At 35.5% G+C, this 16,924-nt stretch overlaps 1 protein-coding gene across 1 annotated transcript in view; it reads right to left on the bottom strand.

Annotated features, from left to right (window-relative positions):
• The window catches only part of LOC111503873 (sodium channel protein 60E), a 331,231-nt gene extending 315,423 nt beyond the window's left edge, over window positions 1-15,808 (bottom strand). Inside the window, exon 1 of the mRNA XM_074186486.1 lies at window positions 15,238-15,808. Coding sequence (XP_074042587.1) covers window positions 15,238-15,750 — 513 coding nt within the window. The 5' untranslated portion in view covers window positions 15,751-15,808. The remainder of the gene's footprint in view (window positions 1-15,237) is intronic.
• Between the last annotated feature and the right edge of the window lie 1,116 nt (window positions 15,809-16,924).

Genomic DNA, 16,924 nt, shown 5'->3' on the forward strand with positions numbered 1-16,924 from the left:
AAAGACTGATATATGAAAACTGATAACTGATGAGGGGCCATTCAAGCATATTTATTACAAATATTTATCCCCTCCCCATCCCCCTTGTCAGCAAAAATAAGCACAGCTCTCACCCCCCTTCCATGCCTACGTAAACATTGTTATACAAGGCTTTTCATGATGAGCGTTAATTAGCCGTTTCTGACAAACTATTTAACGGATCAACCTGAAAATGTCACAGTATGCATAAGTCAATATGACCTACACGTCTAAAATATTTCAGACGAAGCAGCGTTGTCGCTTCTACTATAAATTATCGGCTTCTTTGATTTTTCAAATGGAACACCCCGTATATAATATCATATTATGATTTATTATCACTTTGTCAACAAATTCACATACTATTTCCCTACACCTATCTATTGCCGTTTAGAAGATATAAATTAATTTCGATATTTTTTTTTACCAAACATGAACTTTTATAAATGCTAATAATCTTGAATTCTCTTGCACTAAAACGATCAAATTTGGAATGGAGTGGAGTAATACTATGAGGATCTTCACTCCGAGTCATATTTTCATTTTCCTCATACAGGGACTTCAAAAAATGCAGACACTTTGATCTCATGAAAAAATGAGTGGAACTCAATTTTTTCAAACGGAACACCCTGTATATTTCAACATTTTTGAGCTCTACATCCTATTTTAGATTAACTTTGTTTTGATAATACTATTTCTATTTTGAACCGTTTTCGAGATAAACTGTTTCAAACGAAAACTGACGTGGTTTTCTTGCTCGTTTTTTTGAATTCATCACTTATTTTGGATATTCAACATTTTTTTTGTACTTAGTAATATTTCTTTTTGATCCAATTTTACAACTTTCTCAGATCAGTCAATTCGAAATTGGAATGTACCTACCTTAGAAAAAGTTACAATTTGTATACATTGAGGTATTGGTCTCTAACGTACAACAGTACACATTAAAATTTGTTAATAGTGTGCTTTGGAAAAATAAATAAACCAATTATTTAACGTCAGAGTTTCGTTGGTGGTTTTGACTGATTGTGATAGCTACCAATTATAATAGATTGGGTTACAGTAATGAAGATTTCTTGAATTTATTAATAATTTATGGTGAGTGCTATAGAATTGCAAGTAGAACATGCCAAGTATTTCATGAAAGATATCCACAACTTCCGAAGCCGAATAATAATGTGATAAATCGACTACTAAAAAACTGTAGGTTTTGGAACCTTCCGTCCAAAAATCATTCGTAAGACTGCACGAGGCTGAAAGGGAGATAGGTATACCCTACGTGACAATTTGTCGAATTCTTAATAAGCATAAATGGAATCCCCATAAGTTCTACTGTGTCCAACATTTGAAAGAGACTGATTTACCTCGTAGAGTGGAATTCTTTGAATGGTTACTTGTCAAGACTCAAGAGGATGAACATTTCGTTGACAATCATATGGATAGATGAGGTCAAGTTCACAAAAAATGGAGTTTTCAATAGACACAACAGTCATTATTGGGCGCCAGAAAATCCCCATGTTGTCCACCAAAGAGGTTTTCAAGAAAGATGGCAATTCAATGTATATTGTGCCATATAGAATGAGTCAATTTTTTATATCGAGTTTTATGATGATAATTTGAATGCATCAAAATATGAAGATTTACTGAGGAATGGAATTCAAATGATTGTAAATAATAGACCAGGAAGAGAACGTGTATGGTACCAAATGGATGGTGCTCCACCCCATAATTCTCATTCAGTCAGCGAAGCTTTAACCAAAATCTTCGAAGACAGATGTATTGGTAATAATGGACCTTTTTGTTGGCCTCCTAGAACACCAGATGGCAATCCATTAGATTATTTCGTGTGGGGTTTCATTAAAAATATGGTTTACTCTACTCCAATAACAACAATGGAAGATATGAAATCGAGAGTTACAACTGCTTTCAATAGTTTGACTCCAGACTTGATCAGAAGCGCTACACATGACAATCTTTTGAAGAGATTACATGTTTGTTTAAGTAGAGGTGGAGATGTGTTTGAACGTATTATGAAATACACTGACGATTAAATTAGCTCATTAATTTATGGGTTTATTCTTTTCAGTTCGTGTTTCAGCGTTAATAAAACTATTGTTTGAAGATAAGTTTCATTCGATGGTTGAGGAGTATTTTAATAATTATCTTTTCATTGTATTATCTGTGACTAATTGAGAAACATCAAACGAAATCTGTTTTACAAAAATGAGTGATGAACAAGGAAACCATGTCAATTTCCGTTTGAAACAGTTTATCTTGGAAACGGTTCAAAATAGAAATAGTATTATCTGAACAAAGTTAATCTGAAATTGGATGTAGAGCTCAAAAATGTTGACATATACATAGTATTCCATTTGAAAAAATTGAGTTCCACTCATTTTTTCACGAGATCAAAGTATCTGTATTTTTTGAAAACCCTGTATGAGGCAGATGAGAATATGCCTCGGAGTGAAGATCGTCATAGTATCACTCCACTCCATTTCAAATTTGATCGTTTTACTGCAAGAGAGTTCAAGATTATCAGAATTTATAAAAGTTCATGTTTGGTAAAAAAAATATCGAAATTAATTTTTATCTTCTGAACGGTAATAGATAGTTATAGGAAAATAGCATATGAATTTGTTGACAAAGTGATAATAAATCATAATATGATATTATATACGTGGTGTTCCATTTGAAAAATCAAAGAAGCCGCTACTTTAGAGTAGAAGCGATAACGCCGCTTCGTCTAAAATATTTTAGGCATGTAGGTCATATTGACTTATGCATACTGTGGAATTTTCAGGTTGGTCCGTTGAATAGTTTGCCAGAAACGGCTAATTAACGCTCGTCATGAAAAGCCCTGTATACATTTTTCATTTTTCAAAAATAGACAATGTGTGAGTTGTCATATGTGTGAAAAAGTAAATAACTACTGTACTAAATAACTGTGTAGTAATGTATATTACTGGAGTTTTTTCTAAACACCAAACCGTTATTTCAACACCTCGACACGTGCTTTATAAAGCATCAAAAGTTGCTGAGGTGTGTACAGTTTTTTGGTTCGAAACAGTGTTCCAAGCTTTTGAGAAGCAGCCTTTGCAATTCCAGCGACATGATTGTGCCAAGACATATTGCCGTCCGTTTTAACCCCTAACAAACTTATCGAAGCAGAAAGCGGAATTGTATAACCAAACAATATTATATCCTGGGTTTTTCTGTCATTGAACTGAACCTGATTACTTCAACCCCAGTTCGAAATCACCACTAGATTCTCATTAAGATAAGCAACCTCCTGCTGCCGGTGAAGATATGCATCTGCAGCCAATGTTCTGGAATCCAAATGAGATGATGAAACAAGTGTGCTGTAGTCAGCAATATATTGGCTATATTGTGGGTTGGAGACAATATGGATCCCTGGGGAACACCAGCGTTGATGGTAAAAGTATTCGAGAGATAAAAAATGAGTTGCTTTCTTCTATTCTTTGGGAGATTCCCACATTTTTTGTATGAACATATAAATTATTTTTTTCGAAACTTGATATTCTCAACTATCGCTTTGTATTCATGTAAACTGCTTGATTTCAATACATATCTTACTGAGAAAATTTTGTTCTGGAGAATGTTAACACATGTCATGGAAGATCAAACAGTTTAATCTTCCACTTGAAGATGATCACTTGGTGATCGCAACGCGTGTCGAGGTGTTGAAATAACGGATTGAACGGTTTGGTGTCGAGAAAAATCTCCAGTAATATTCATTTACTGCTGACGTTTTCAGCATCTAGACCTCCTGCCCCTCAGGAGGCAGGAGGTCTAGATTACAAAAGCACCATTCACTTCTATCATATCAAGCTTTCAACTTTTGTACTTTACTGCAAATAGTTTTCTTCATTTTTTGGAACTAATATCACAGAGCACACTTGTTAGTTTGGACACATTTTCTATTCTAGCTAAACGAAGCGTGTACATGAAAAATACTTGGAAAACACCTGTTGGGGTATTCATCAACGCACTAAAATCTAAAACAATGATTTTTTTTAATTCTTGTCTATATTTGTCTGTGTTTGGGCGAGATCACCTCAGAAATGGCTCTACTGATTTGGGTGTGGTTTTTGTGAAAGTATTGTGATGAGTTTCGCTCATCATTGACTGTTGGATCAATTTCAATCGGTTTAATCGGTTTAATCGGTCTGCACATATGATGAAGCAGTAATAACCCGTTGTCTGTACATGGAAAAAAACTGTCATCGATAATCTTCATCAACGCAATAGAACATAAATTTTCAGAATTTTAATAACTGTTTGTCAGTACGTTTGTGTGTGCCATTCTGAAAAACCGCTCGATCGATTTGTGTGCTATTTCCACTGATGTACCGTGATGAGCTTCACTTGAAATTTTATGGTTGATTCATTCCAATCAGATCGTGATGGAAAAAGTTAGGTTATTTCATATAATCCCTCCAAATAATTTGCTGAAAAAAATAATGTAAAAATGTTTTTGAACAACTGTCATTAAAAGTGATACTTTTAATGGTTGTCAAGAGTTTAGAACATTTATTAAAACAACGATAAAAATAGAAACAATAATAAAAATTAATTGGCGCTCCGGGGCGACTTCATTGATTCCAGTGGCGCATTTGCTTTTTCAGCTGCAGAAAAACCCGGAAAAACTTGCAGCACCACAACATCTGAAGATCTTGATTTACCAATGACCTCTCTCTTATAAAACAAAATGTAGGGTGTCTCCAGAGGCTCCAATAGATTCAATGCATCGCCAGAACACTTCATGACACGACTATCGTCAAACTTAAACCAGTCCGTTTCGTCTTTGACCAAGGCGTAATAATGACCAAATTCAACGCCAGAATCACAGTGAACAATGACTGCATGAATAATATAATAGTGGTTTGCTAGATTGAAATATTCATCTATTTCGAACCTTCCAAAGAGTTTCTTGCTTCCGTCAGAGGTTGAGTCTTGTTTGAAGATCATCAGTGTTATTATTAGATTGACTGGTGCCTCAGCAATAATTGTTTCCTTATAACAGTCAGTTAGTTTGGCGCATATTTGGCAATACAGTCGATCATCACCTGTTAAAAATTCCATTTTCAAATGATTTAACAATAAGCTTTGCACGAACTGGTTATTAGTCATATTGAGAAAAGCTAGATGAAGTTCCAGAAATTCACATAAGTTTTCGCTACCTCTTGAACATTTACTACAAAGTGAACAAGTGAGGATTTCTCCAGCAAAAGATTCACAAACACAAGACGAGATGGACTATACGGAATCATTCAATCCCAAGAGTATTAAAATAGGATGTTTACAAAGGCATGTTGAAATATGTTTAACATCAGTGTTAAAAAAAGTATCTTTAACACGATTTTTTTTCGACCAAACAGCAATAAACAGAACATGATTATTCAATTTTCAAAAAAGTTTTATCATGAACAATAGATATAGATACAATTAAATTATGTTACAAATGTATTATACACACATCGGAAAAGTCTAGGGATATTTTTATAACATACTAAATATCATAAAAATAAATGCATGAGGTCGTTTAATTTCGATTAAATTGGTATACTCGACCACCCTGTAGATTTCTATGGGTTGAGCAAAGCATGCAAAAACGGTAACTAATCTTTTATCAAGTTTTTTACAAACTGTAGGTTTTCGGCTAAAATGAATAATTTGAAAGTGTCGAGTTTATACATTCTATGCAGTTCTTGCTCAGCAATTAAACTGGAAATATTGTGCTTTAACATGGAACGCCATCACTTACCATTAGCTGAGATGAATAGAGCTGTCGGGCTTCTTCAAGGTGGCATGCGACAAAATGATGTAGCTGTTCGTTTGGGGGTCTAATGGATCAACCCAGCACGTTTGTGCTGTCCACAGTGATGTAAACTGTCAGGAATATACCTGTACGTGCTTGTTTCTTTTCTAAATATATCGTATTCTAACCCTCCATCTTTGCTCCTCATTACCAAAACGTTAAGAAATGGTAACTGTCCCTTATTTTCTAATTCATACGTGAATTTTATTGATGGACATCTATTATTTAAAAAGGAAACAAAGTCCTTGATATTCGATTTTTTGGTATCGAATACCCCGAAAATATCATCCATACCTTAACCAAATCCTAGGAAAATACTTTGACTTTTCTTTAGTTTCCATTTCGAATCTGCTCATGAACAGGTCTGCCAGGTAGGGGGACAAGGGATTTCCCATGGCCGTTCCTTCCTGTTGTTCATAAAAGCAACCTTCTACCTGAAAACGATTTTGTTCCATACACAAATTGGTAAGAGAAACGAATTCATCGATTTCGTTGTTATTGAAATTATTTTTCTCTAGTAATTCCCTGAGGTATTGCAAGGTCTGTGGAATTGGGACGCTAGGAAATAATGAAGTAACATCAAAAGAAACCAAAATCTCACCTTCTTGCAGAACCATGTTTTTTATATGTTGTATGAACTCTAAAGAGTTTTTTTATACGAAAACCTGGTTCCGCAATAGACAAAATTCCTTAGTAAGCCACTTCGCTATTTGGTAGGTAGGAGCTCCAATAGCTGACACGATGGGGCGCATTGATCATCATAAGATAATTATATGTTAAAAGAAAAAAATCTTTCAAATGTAATACTTCAAAAAACGGTGCCTTTCAGAAACATAATGGTGAAAATATGGTATGCAAAACTGACATGATCAATTATTTGAGCTATTTAGACTGAGAAACAAATAATGTTGAAGATTCAACTTGAAATATCAAATAATTTGAGACGATTAGAATAAAAATACAGCTCAGAAAGTTACGACTTTCCGGGTGAAACTTTCGAATACTCTCCTGGAATTTATCGAGAAAAGATCCAGAATCAAATCAACGTGTAACGAACTACTCGTATTTTGTTTCATGTTAAGTAAGGAGGTGTTTGCTTCTGCGATAATTAATCTTCATTTAATGAGCTCAAAATTAATGATGTTCTTTGGCATAAAATATACTGGATTGAATCTTGCTGCACCGAATGACTTGCAGTTATGTCATTTCGAAAGATGAAAAATTTCATTTTTACCCTACCTAAATGTACGAGCATTATAACATGAATTTATATTCATTGTTAAATCAACGACGAGCTAATTTCCACCTGAATTTTTATTTTTATGGTTCCAGGAAACAAACAGTTGATTGATGACAAACGATTTTTTCCCTACAAATTATTTTGGCATGTGTTGATATTCTCCAGAATGAAACTTTTCTCAGTAAGATATGTGTTGAAATCAAGCAGTTTACGTGAATACAAATGCGATAGTTGAGAATATCAAGGTTCTGAAAAAATAATTTCTATTTTTATATAAAAATTGTGGTAATCTCCCAAAGAATGAAAGAGAGCAATTAATTTCATATCTCTCGAATACTTTCATCATCAACGCTGGTGTTCCCGGGGATCCATATTATCTCCAACCCTCTTTTTATTGTATATCAATCACATATTGGAAAAAACCAAGAATCCAATATATTGTTTTGCTGATGACACCACACTTGTTTCGTTATTTTATTTGGATTCCAGGATATCGGCTACAAATGCACATTTTCACCGGCAGCAGGAGACTACATATCTTAATGAGGATCTAGTGGTGATTTCGAACTGGGGTGAAAGTAACCAGGTTCAATTCAATTCAACCAATATGTTTTGGCTCAATCTTGTCGCTGGAATTGCAAAGGCTGCTTCTCAAAATCTTGGAACACTGTTCCGAACCAAAATACTGTACACACCTCAGCAACTTTTGATGCTTCTTAAAGCTCAGTTCAGACCTTCTTTATGATATTGTTCTCATGTATGGAGCTCCGCCCCCAAACATACCCTGAGCCATCCGTCTGTTTGGAAACGCGAACATCACTTGCAACCTGGATAATCCAGAACATCAAAGAAAGATTGAAGATTTATCTCTCTTCGATAGTCATCATCGTTTCTGTCAGGTTGGAGCCTTGCTCCCTCACCCTTTGGACTGATTTTCGTCAGAGGGACGAATGGGTCATGAAAGTCCTCATACATCCATACCGCCCTTCGCGGTGTACCCCTACCTGGCTGGGGTGAGATGGATGAAAATAGTATTCATCTGTTAACGGATGACATAAGGGCCTCATTCGACAGAGTGTCGGGGCCTTCTATATCGAGAGGGGTCGTCTACAGTGTAATCTATAGCTTTCCTGACTAACGGATTATCGTGAGTTTCAGCGCAGTCTAAAACTCGCCGATTCCTCGACTGGATGGAAGGCAGCTTCAAATCTCTGCGGATGGCTTCATTCCGCACGAACCATGGAGCATTCACAATCATCCGTAGAATTTTATTTTGTAAAGTCTCCAGGATGGAGATGTTAGTTGGAGCCGTTTGTTCTCAAACGCCTGAATCGTACATGATGACAGACTTGAACATCATGTTATAGATCGTGATGTTATTCTTGAGGCTCAACTTAGACTTTCTGTTCTGATCAAAGGGTACAGGCTTACCACCCGACCCTGGATCTTCGCCTTCACGCTTAACAGGTGCGGGTTCCAGGTGAGCCTACGGTCTATTAGAAGACCGAGGTACTTGACCCTCATCTTCCAGTCAATCTCTCTTCCAGAGATTCTCACTTTCATAGCCGGAAAAGATGTCGTTCTTCCCATGGTTATCGCCTGAGTTTCTTCCGGGTTCACTCGGATCTTCCACTCGAGGTACCAGCGCTCGAGGTCGTCCGATCCCGAGCTCCCGACCCATGGAAGACGAGAGGAGAGCTGTGTCGTCGGCGTAGAGAGATACCTTCACATGCTCGGACCTCGGAAGGTCGCTCGTGTAAAGCAAGTAAAGCGTGGGAGAGAGCGCGGTCCCCTGTGGCACTCCAGCAAGGATCTTTCTGTTATCAGACAGAAAGCCCTCTACTCTAACCTGAAAAGTTTTATCTCTCTTCTATATACTTTCACGGGAAGTGCTCAAGTTCAAAAAAAAATCTGTTTTATCGTTAATCAGCTGTCGCCCCGATTCGAACGACAACTCTCAGAAGTTGAGAAACTTGTGCGAGTTAGGACTTTCGAGGTCTTACCTTTCAACGTGTGATTCCTAACATGTTTGCAGAATCATCCCCGCTTCAACCAGATAAATTCTCTCGGGAAAAATATCTGGTCGAGGCACATTTGATTCCACCAAGAGCGGTTCATTTCAGAAATACGTGACGGATTGTGGCTTCTCATCGTTATGAGGTTCAACTCAGTACACCATGAACTTCACTGTTTGACAACTCTATCATTTGGAGAACTACGTTTATGTGGAATAAACTTCCTGAGAACGTTTTTCCAAATGGATTTAAACTTCAGCGATTCAAATCCAATGTGAATCACTATTTTCGCACAGGCACCGCTCTAAGAGCACATTAAGGATTTTCCTGTTCATGTTTTTTATTTGAAAAATAATTTCTCAATGTTCAAGTTATGAAATGAGTTTTAAAGAGCTTCTATTACTTTTCAGCACATTTGGCAATACCGCCTCCCTAAACCAGTGAACGTGCGGACTAGCAAAAAAAACTGTAACTTTAAAAAACCGACACGCTGCCTGTGGAATAAAAACTCCCTGGAAATATTATTTTCAAAATGAGGTAAAATGAATAAACAATGATTTCTTTTATATTTTCTGTAGAACGCCTTTTGAATGTAGGTTCACGAATCGCAATATTGTAGGTAACCGAAAATTACAAAATTCAGTGAAACCGATTCAAACAAACTACGAACTATTCAAAATTTTACACAATCCGGCTCGAAGGACCAAAATGTTTCATGTTCTTCTAGAACATCCCTTTAATATTCTGTAAGAAATATGAAGAAAGTTCTTACGTTTACCTAATCCGTAATTTGTCTTCTAGAATTCTGATGGTGCTGGAAACGGCTTTGGGAAGGAAAGGGAGAATTACGAAAACACCACCCTGTAACCTAATGAATAACGGATCGAAAGCACGCTATACTGACTTCACCGAAAAACTATACCTAATTACCGTTAATAGTTTTAACAATATAAACCGGATCGAACGACTCCCGACAATTTTCTTCTTGCGATTCTCTCTTGCTTCTCGAATTTCCATTCGCTGATAGAAACTTCTGAGAAGCAATGTTGCCAAATCATCAAACAAAAATTCTTAATTCTAATAATAAAAGACTAATGCTACAACACTGGGTTTATTTGGTTGACTTTAAATAAATGTGAGCCACAATAAACTGTTGCGGGTTGCGATGGAAGGTCGAATAGACCCACTCACTTTCCACCTAACCTTACCTAACTTACGCATTATCTTTATGCGTATCTTCACTCACCTCAGGCATCTGAAGACAGCCCTGATGAAGTTATTGTATAGCGAAACACGTGTTGCGGTTTGTAAAACTCTATAGTGAGAATCTCACAATAAAATGTTTCTTGAATAAATTACTCATCTGATAACGCAGAAATTATAGAAAAATAATCGACTTGACTGTCTTAGAGTATGTAACATTTTACATCCAAGGTGTATACTGCTTTATTACAATTAAATAAAGATAATTTCAGCATAAACTCATACGTGAGAAGTTTCTAGACGGTTTAACACAAACAAACCCTGTAATGAAGTTTATTCAGAGAACGAGTTTACTAACACGAGAACAACAACGTGTTAACAAAATCCCCATGTAGCATAATGGAAGAACCACTGAAATATTCAAAGCACTTCAAGAAACAGAGAACCTCATAAACTGTGTTATGTTTACATTCGAAGTGTAATTTATTCAGAACAATGATGCAAACTTTGTTGAGAATTAGATTTTCTCAATCCTCCATATATTGAAATTTCTACAGAGAAAATTTCTCAGTGATACAAAAAATGGTTATGTAACATATATTCACAAATAAACTGAAAACCACAAAGTCAAAGACTGTGGTGTGCGTGTAGCCTATGGTAAATAGTATCGATTATTGATGTATATCCCAACCAGCAAAATTGTTTTATAATTTCATAGTGCTGCAACAGTTTTATTTTATTGGAATTTTATAATTACTTAATTATATTAGACGAGCCGTGAACATAATACAGTTGTAAGCAATAGAATTGTTTTATAAATTCGTCATAAAAACGTTTATAAAATAAAATTGAAAATCCGTTATAAAATAGTAACGAAATTATCACAGAAACGTTTTTACAATAAACTTATGAAAGATGTTTTCCTGTTAAAGTAAATTGATTTGTAGCAGTTTTATAACACTTTTCTGTGAGGCTTTTATGCTCTTTATAAAACTACTTCAAGATTATTTTATAACTGCTTCCTGTAGCTTTGATGAAATTATTTCATGCTTTCAAACACAATTTTGATTTCATTATCATATGGTCACTTTAATGATAATTTTTCAACTATATCATAGTATGGTATATTTACTACAATTCCAAAACAATAAAATAAAATCAAATTGTTTCTGCTAATATATATTTGCTGCTACCAAGAATAAAATGCAGCATTCAAGAAGAACCAGCTGACATTGAATATAGAGGTCGTTTGATGAAGTATAATTTGTCAATTTTATTTGACTAGCGTCCCAATAAATATATATCTAATAACGTCATGTAATATTGGTCATTGAAAAAAATTATGGAAAGTGGTTCGTTTTAGACTAAGACTTACGTTACCTAGTGCTTCAATTTTGATCTTGCTGAAAACAGGAAAAGGTTGTTGATGATTTAAATCCATCGATTTAAGTGGAGCACCATGTTTATATACACTCAAATCACTAGCTCAAAACTTCTTCGAAATTCAGCCTTTATAATGGATGGAAGAAGCTTCTTACCCAAAATATCCCGACAGATGATATTTATCCAAACAATACGTGAGAAATATGTCTTCATTTTTATAGAAATCTATAAGAAGTCCAACTTTGCCGCAATACCATCACTCCTAGAACTAAGTGTTTCTTAACAGTTTTATAGTGGTAACATAGAAGCTAAAACACATGAAAAATCTTGCTATCGATACCAAATTATTTTATAGAACGCCACCATTTTGAAATGATAGCAATTCGGAATACGGACATTAGATGAGTTGAAAATATGAATTACTGCACATATTGTGATATTCACAGATGAAAAGTATATAGATATTATATGATTATATCATTTAGAACAGAGTTAATTTGCTCCTTGAAAATTAAATCGTCGACAAAGTGAATTTTTGGTATAATTAATAATTTTTTCCAAAAATTTTAATGAAAGGGTAGCGCGCTTAAATTTTACTGATAATAAGCTATATATTTGTCAATAAAATTTCATTCGCTGGGAAAATATCATTCTTTGAAGCATAAACAATGTCTTCAACGGTTTTATAAGTACAAAAGTAAAATTATTAAAATGGCCCCAACGTTAGTTTTTAGTTGGTGACGTATCTATAATATTTTCCTAATGTCCAATACGAAATTACTTCTTGCGCCTTCAAGAAAACATTTTTGAACACTTTTTTATTTTATCGTTATCGTTTTAGACTGCATTATATTTTATAAAGCTTACTTGGAATTACTAAAAAACTGTTATAAAATTGTATTTAAATTATTTTATAGTAACTAAAACACAGTTTATAAAACTGTGTTTTAGTGTTTGTAAAAGACCTTACAAAATATTGATAAAGACTATAATGTTTCATAAAACGGTGCCAATTTTCTATTTATAGCTGTTTTATGAACACATTGAAAATATTTCTGGGACAAATTCAGTTTTATAATTTTTCCAACCACTTTTTCACAACCACTATGAAATAGAATTGAATTGAATTGAATATAAAAATATATTTTCACCTTCAAATTCATATTTTATAATATATAAGCATGTGTAATATGCTTATATACAGTGGTCACTTCAAACAATACTGAAAATCACAAAACAAACGAGTAATTTAACACACTATTTTCTCAACATAAAAATACAAAAAAACATATAATAAATTAGGGCAATAATGAACGTGACAACGGATGATAACTATACTGTAATACCAAATCAAAAATGTTTTTAGTTTCTTCTTGAATACTCCATAAGAATACGTTTCTTTTATTTCAACAGAAATAAAATTGAAAAATCTTGGCACAAAAAGCATCGCCGTCCTATAGATTTTGAAGCTAGCGGTGTTCTGAAATAATTGGACTTGTGTCTTGTTTCGTAACAATGTTCTAGTCTCAGAAGATTACATTTTCGTTCAAATTCAAAGCAGGATGGAAGAAAGAAATAATGCTGGCGGATGTCACAGGGATACCAGATTCGGAGTATAACAAATTAGATGAATATCAAAAGGGTTTGTTTGGTAATATTTTCTGGAAGGTTTTTTGCAAAATTTTCAACTTTTCAATGTACTCTTTGAGTGCCCTTCCCCACCCTATCATCCCATATGTCGATATGGATTCAACCAATGCGTGATAAATCATTCTGCGATATTTTTCTTCATAGAATTTGGTGACGTATTTGAATCTGTATAACATACTTCTGAGTATTACATTTTCTCAATATATAATAGATTGATAGATCTTTATTGTCTAAAATGTAATACATTTTGTCGACAAAAGGTGTCATGTTTATAAAACCAATTTCATTTTCCGTTTCCAGTAAACCACTCACTTGACAATTTTGAAACAATGCTCTTTCAAAAATATAATAACACAGTTGGTTCAGTTGGTATACAAGCATATATGCAGAATATTTTGAATGACTGCATTGGCCACAATGTATGTTCGTATATGTGGAAATGTTCAATTCAATTGAATTACTTCGGATTCTCCTTCGATTCTGCGAAACATCTCAGAAGTTATTTAACAGCGTATCATACTGAATGAAGAATTTTCAGATTCAGTTGTAATCTCTGCCACGATACCTCAGAAACCAATGCCTGGATCTGTTTTGTTCATTATATACACATCTCATCTCAGTTTTTTAAGTGCCTACTACAAATCAACATCTACAGCTGAGGATACCCCAATCTCCAAACTATTTTCTTCTTTAGCAGTATCATGTCAACAAATGAATCAACGAACAATGGACAGTGAGATTAAAAACTTGGTTAATCCTTCTAAAAACCATTGTATGAGTATCCCAACAAATCATATCTCATTTTGTCTAGAAATTCCAAAGGTAACCGGGCTAAAGTTGAAAACACTTTATTTGAACAAACATATTTCAGTCGAAACATGATAATCATTTTTTATCGACCTTTTTTGGGTATTTGTTACGTTCCACAATCTGGAAAATATGAAAAGAAAAATTTGGATAGTGGCGAAACGGCAACAGACTGATATCGGAGAGTGCCTTGTATTACATCGAACAACATTGACATAATTTCATATTTCAAAACTCCTTTGACATCTGTCGAAAAAGTTAAGGAATAAACAATCAAAAAGGAATAACTGCGAATATATAGAATTTTGTTTATCCATTTCTGACGACGGAGGCAGATTTTGACCTCCGAAACGTAAAAGATAAGTATTGTGTTATTTCTTAACAATTTTTTTTGTTAAATACGACAAGTTACTGATGAATAGAATATTTTTCTTTGTGAAAAATACTTTGATTTTTACGCAGTAACTTATCGGGGTAAACTAAAAAGTTTGCCCTTCTAGACTTGTATAAAGTTCTCCATTATAATTTTTATATTTTCCAGATTGTGGAAGGTCGATGAAAAACTGATTTTTCCTCCACAAAAAATGACTTTCGTTGGATGAGAATCATCCTATATGATACTTTGACTTCATGTATATTCAACCACTGTGGATATGTCTTCGGTACAGACGCAATGATAAAGATCTCACAAATTAGAATGCTATACATAAAACCAAGCATTTCGAGCAAGCTTTTCCTTACCAAGGAAACAGCTTTCTTTACAATCTTTCACAAATCTACCTAAATGAACAATAATCCTGAAATCGACAAACAAAAAGTTTATTATTTTTTCCGTTTAGTTTATTTTCCAATTATCTTTGGAAATCGTTACTGAATATATTTAAATTATGCATGTTTGAGTGAAAGAATAGTTTTACCGAACTTCTCTAAGTAAATTAGATACCATATAACAATATTCCCATGAAAAATAGACGAGGAACATTCACCAAAACAAAAAAACAAGTTTAATTAGAAGTCCGCCAGAAAGGGTTGGCAATTGACCCGAACCCCAGCAAAAAACCACGCATGCTTGAACCCACCTCATCATATATGAAATTGTCGATCTCCTCCAATGGCCTTCCATAGAGCTTGGTGGGAAACGGTTCAAACTTCGCCGGCAACCTGGAACCGTCTTCGACGCTCAACTTCCTTCTCGGCTGGAAACCGTACTCTCTGACCAGCTGCACCGTCTTCTTCTGCAGCTTCTCCAGAGACTCTCTGGTGAACGGTTTCACTTGAGTTTTGTTTTTCGCCGCGGCAACTTTCAGAGGATCCGAGTTTCTCTTGAGCGGATTGAACCCGATGAGCTCGACCCTCGGGGGTGGCTCTATGCCGCTCTCGGGACCGTAGGGGTAGGAAATGGGTCGTTTCGGTAGCGGGGAAAGAGCACCATCTCCTGGCTTGACCTCCACGTCTTGGTTTGTATCGGTTTGTTGCTGGAGGGGGTCGGTGAAGGGCTCATTTTTGGGAGGCGGGGCAAGGGGGTCGATGGACGCCAGGGCGGGGGGGCCGGTGGACGTCGGAACCGGCGACTCGTCCGTGGGGCTCGACATGAATTTTTATACAACGGGGCGGCTCTCGAAGCGACACGACATGGCGAAAAGCTCGCGGTAGACTGGATGAGAGACGCTCGCTCTGCTGGCGGCGGCGCAGTGGGAGGCAGGGCCGACTGTGTGAAATGTTGGCAGAAGTTTAACGTTGCTACGATTTGGATTATGAAGCAATACGACGAAATTAATGCGTGTTTCTTCGGGTTTCGGTATACCTACTGCGGATATTGCGATTAAGGTGATCAAACAGAAATGTATAAGGGGGGTTTGGATGTTGACGCGAGTTTGAGATAGTTGGTTTCACATCTTGAATATTGAATTCTTTGAAAATTTTTCATTGACATTCATGAAATTTCTCAAAGTACGATGCATTAATTCTGAATAGTTCACAAACGTATTTCAACATGCTATGTGCTCACTCTGAATAGGAAACTGTATCAAAATTTCATAGTGCCCTACCAAAAGCCAATATGAGGTGGTGTACGACACTGGTTAGCTCAATGGAGACAAGTGGATTGAGATTCTCAAGTAGTTGAAATAATACAATTTAGTTTATTGGAACTTTGAATATTAGTGCACTAATATCTAGCCCTGTATATATTGGGGGTCGAAACAATTCTAGTTACTGGCCAATTGGACTCTTCAATCACGTAGGTCAACTTTTCAATTTCAATTTCTATTCCGAATACTTCACAAACATATTTTATCATGCTACGTGCTCTTTCCTGCCTTAGATGGTTAGAATTACTCACTCTGAAGAGTAAACTGTATCAAAACTTCATGGTGCACCACCAAAAGCCAGTACGAGGTGGTGTAGGACACTGTTTAGCTCAATGGGGACAAGTGGTTTGAGATTCTCATATAGTTCAAATAATACAAGCTAGTTTTTCGGAACTTTGAATATTAGTGCACTAATACCTAGCCCTGTACACATTGGGGGTTGAAACAATTCTAATTACTGACCAATTGGCCTCTTTAATCACGCAGTAACTTCACGAGATCAACTTTTCAATTTCAGTTTTTATTCCGAATACTTCACTAACATATTTTATCATGCTACGTGCTCTTTCCTGCCTTAGATGGTTAGAATTACTCACTCTGAAGAGTAAACTGTATCAAAACTTCATGGTGCACCACCAAAAGCCAGTACGAGGTGGTGTAGGACACTGGTTAGCTC

The sequence above is a fragment of the Leptinotarsa decemlineata genome, unplaced genomic scaffold (assembly GCF_025532065.1).
Source record: "Leptinotarsa decemlineata unplaced genomic scaffold, Ldec_3_MD MMD2_tig00078422_RagTag_RagTag, whole genome shotgun sequence".
Classification (NCBI taxonomy): Eukaryota; Metazoa; Arthropoda; class Insecta; order Coleoptera; family Chrysomelidae; genus Leptinotarsa; species Leptinotarsa decemlineata.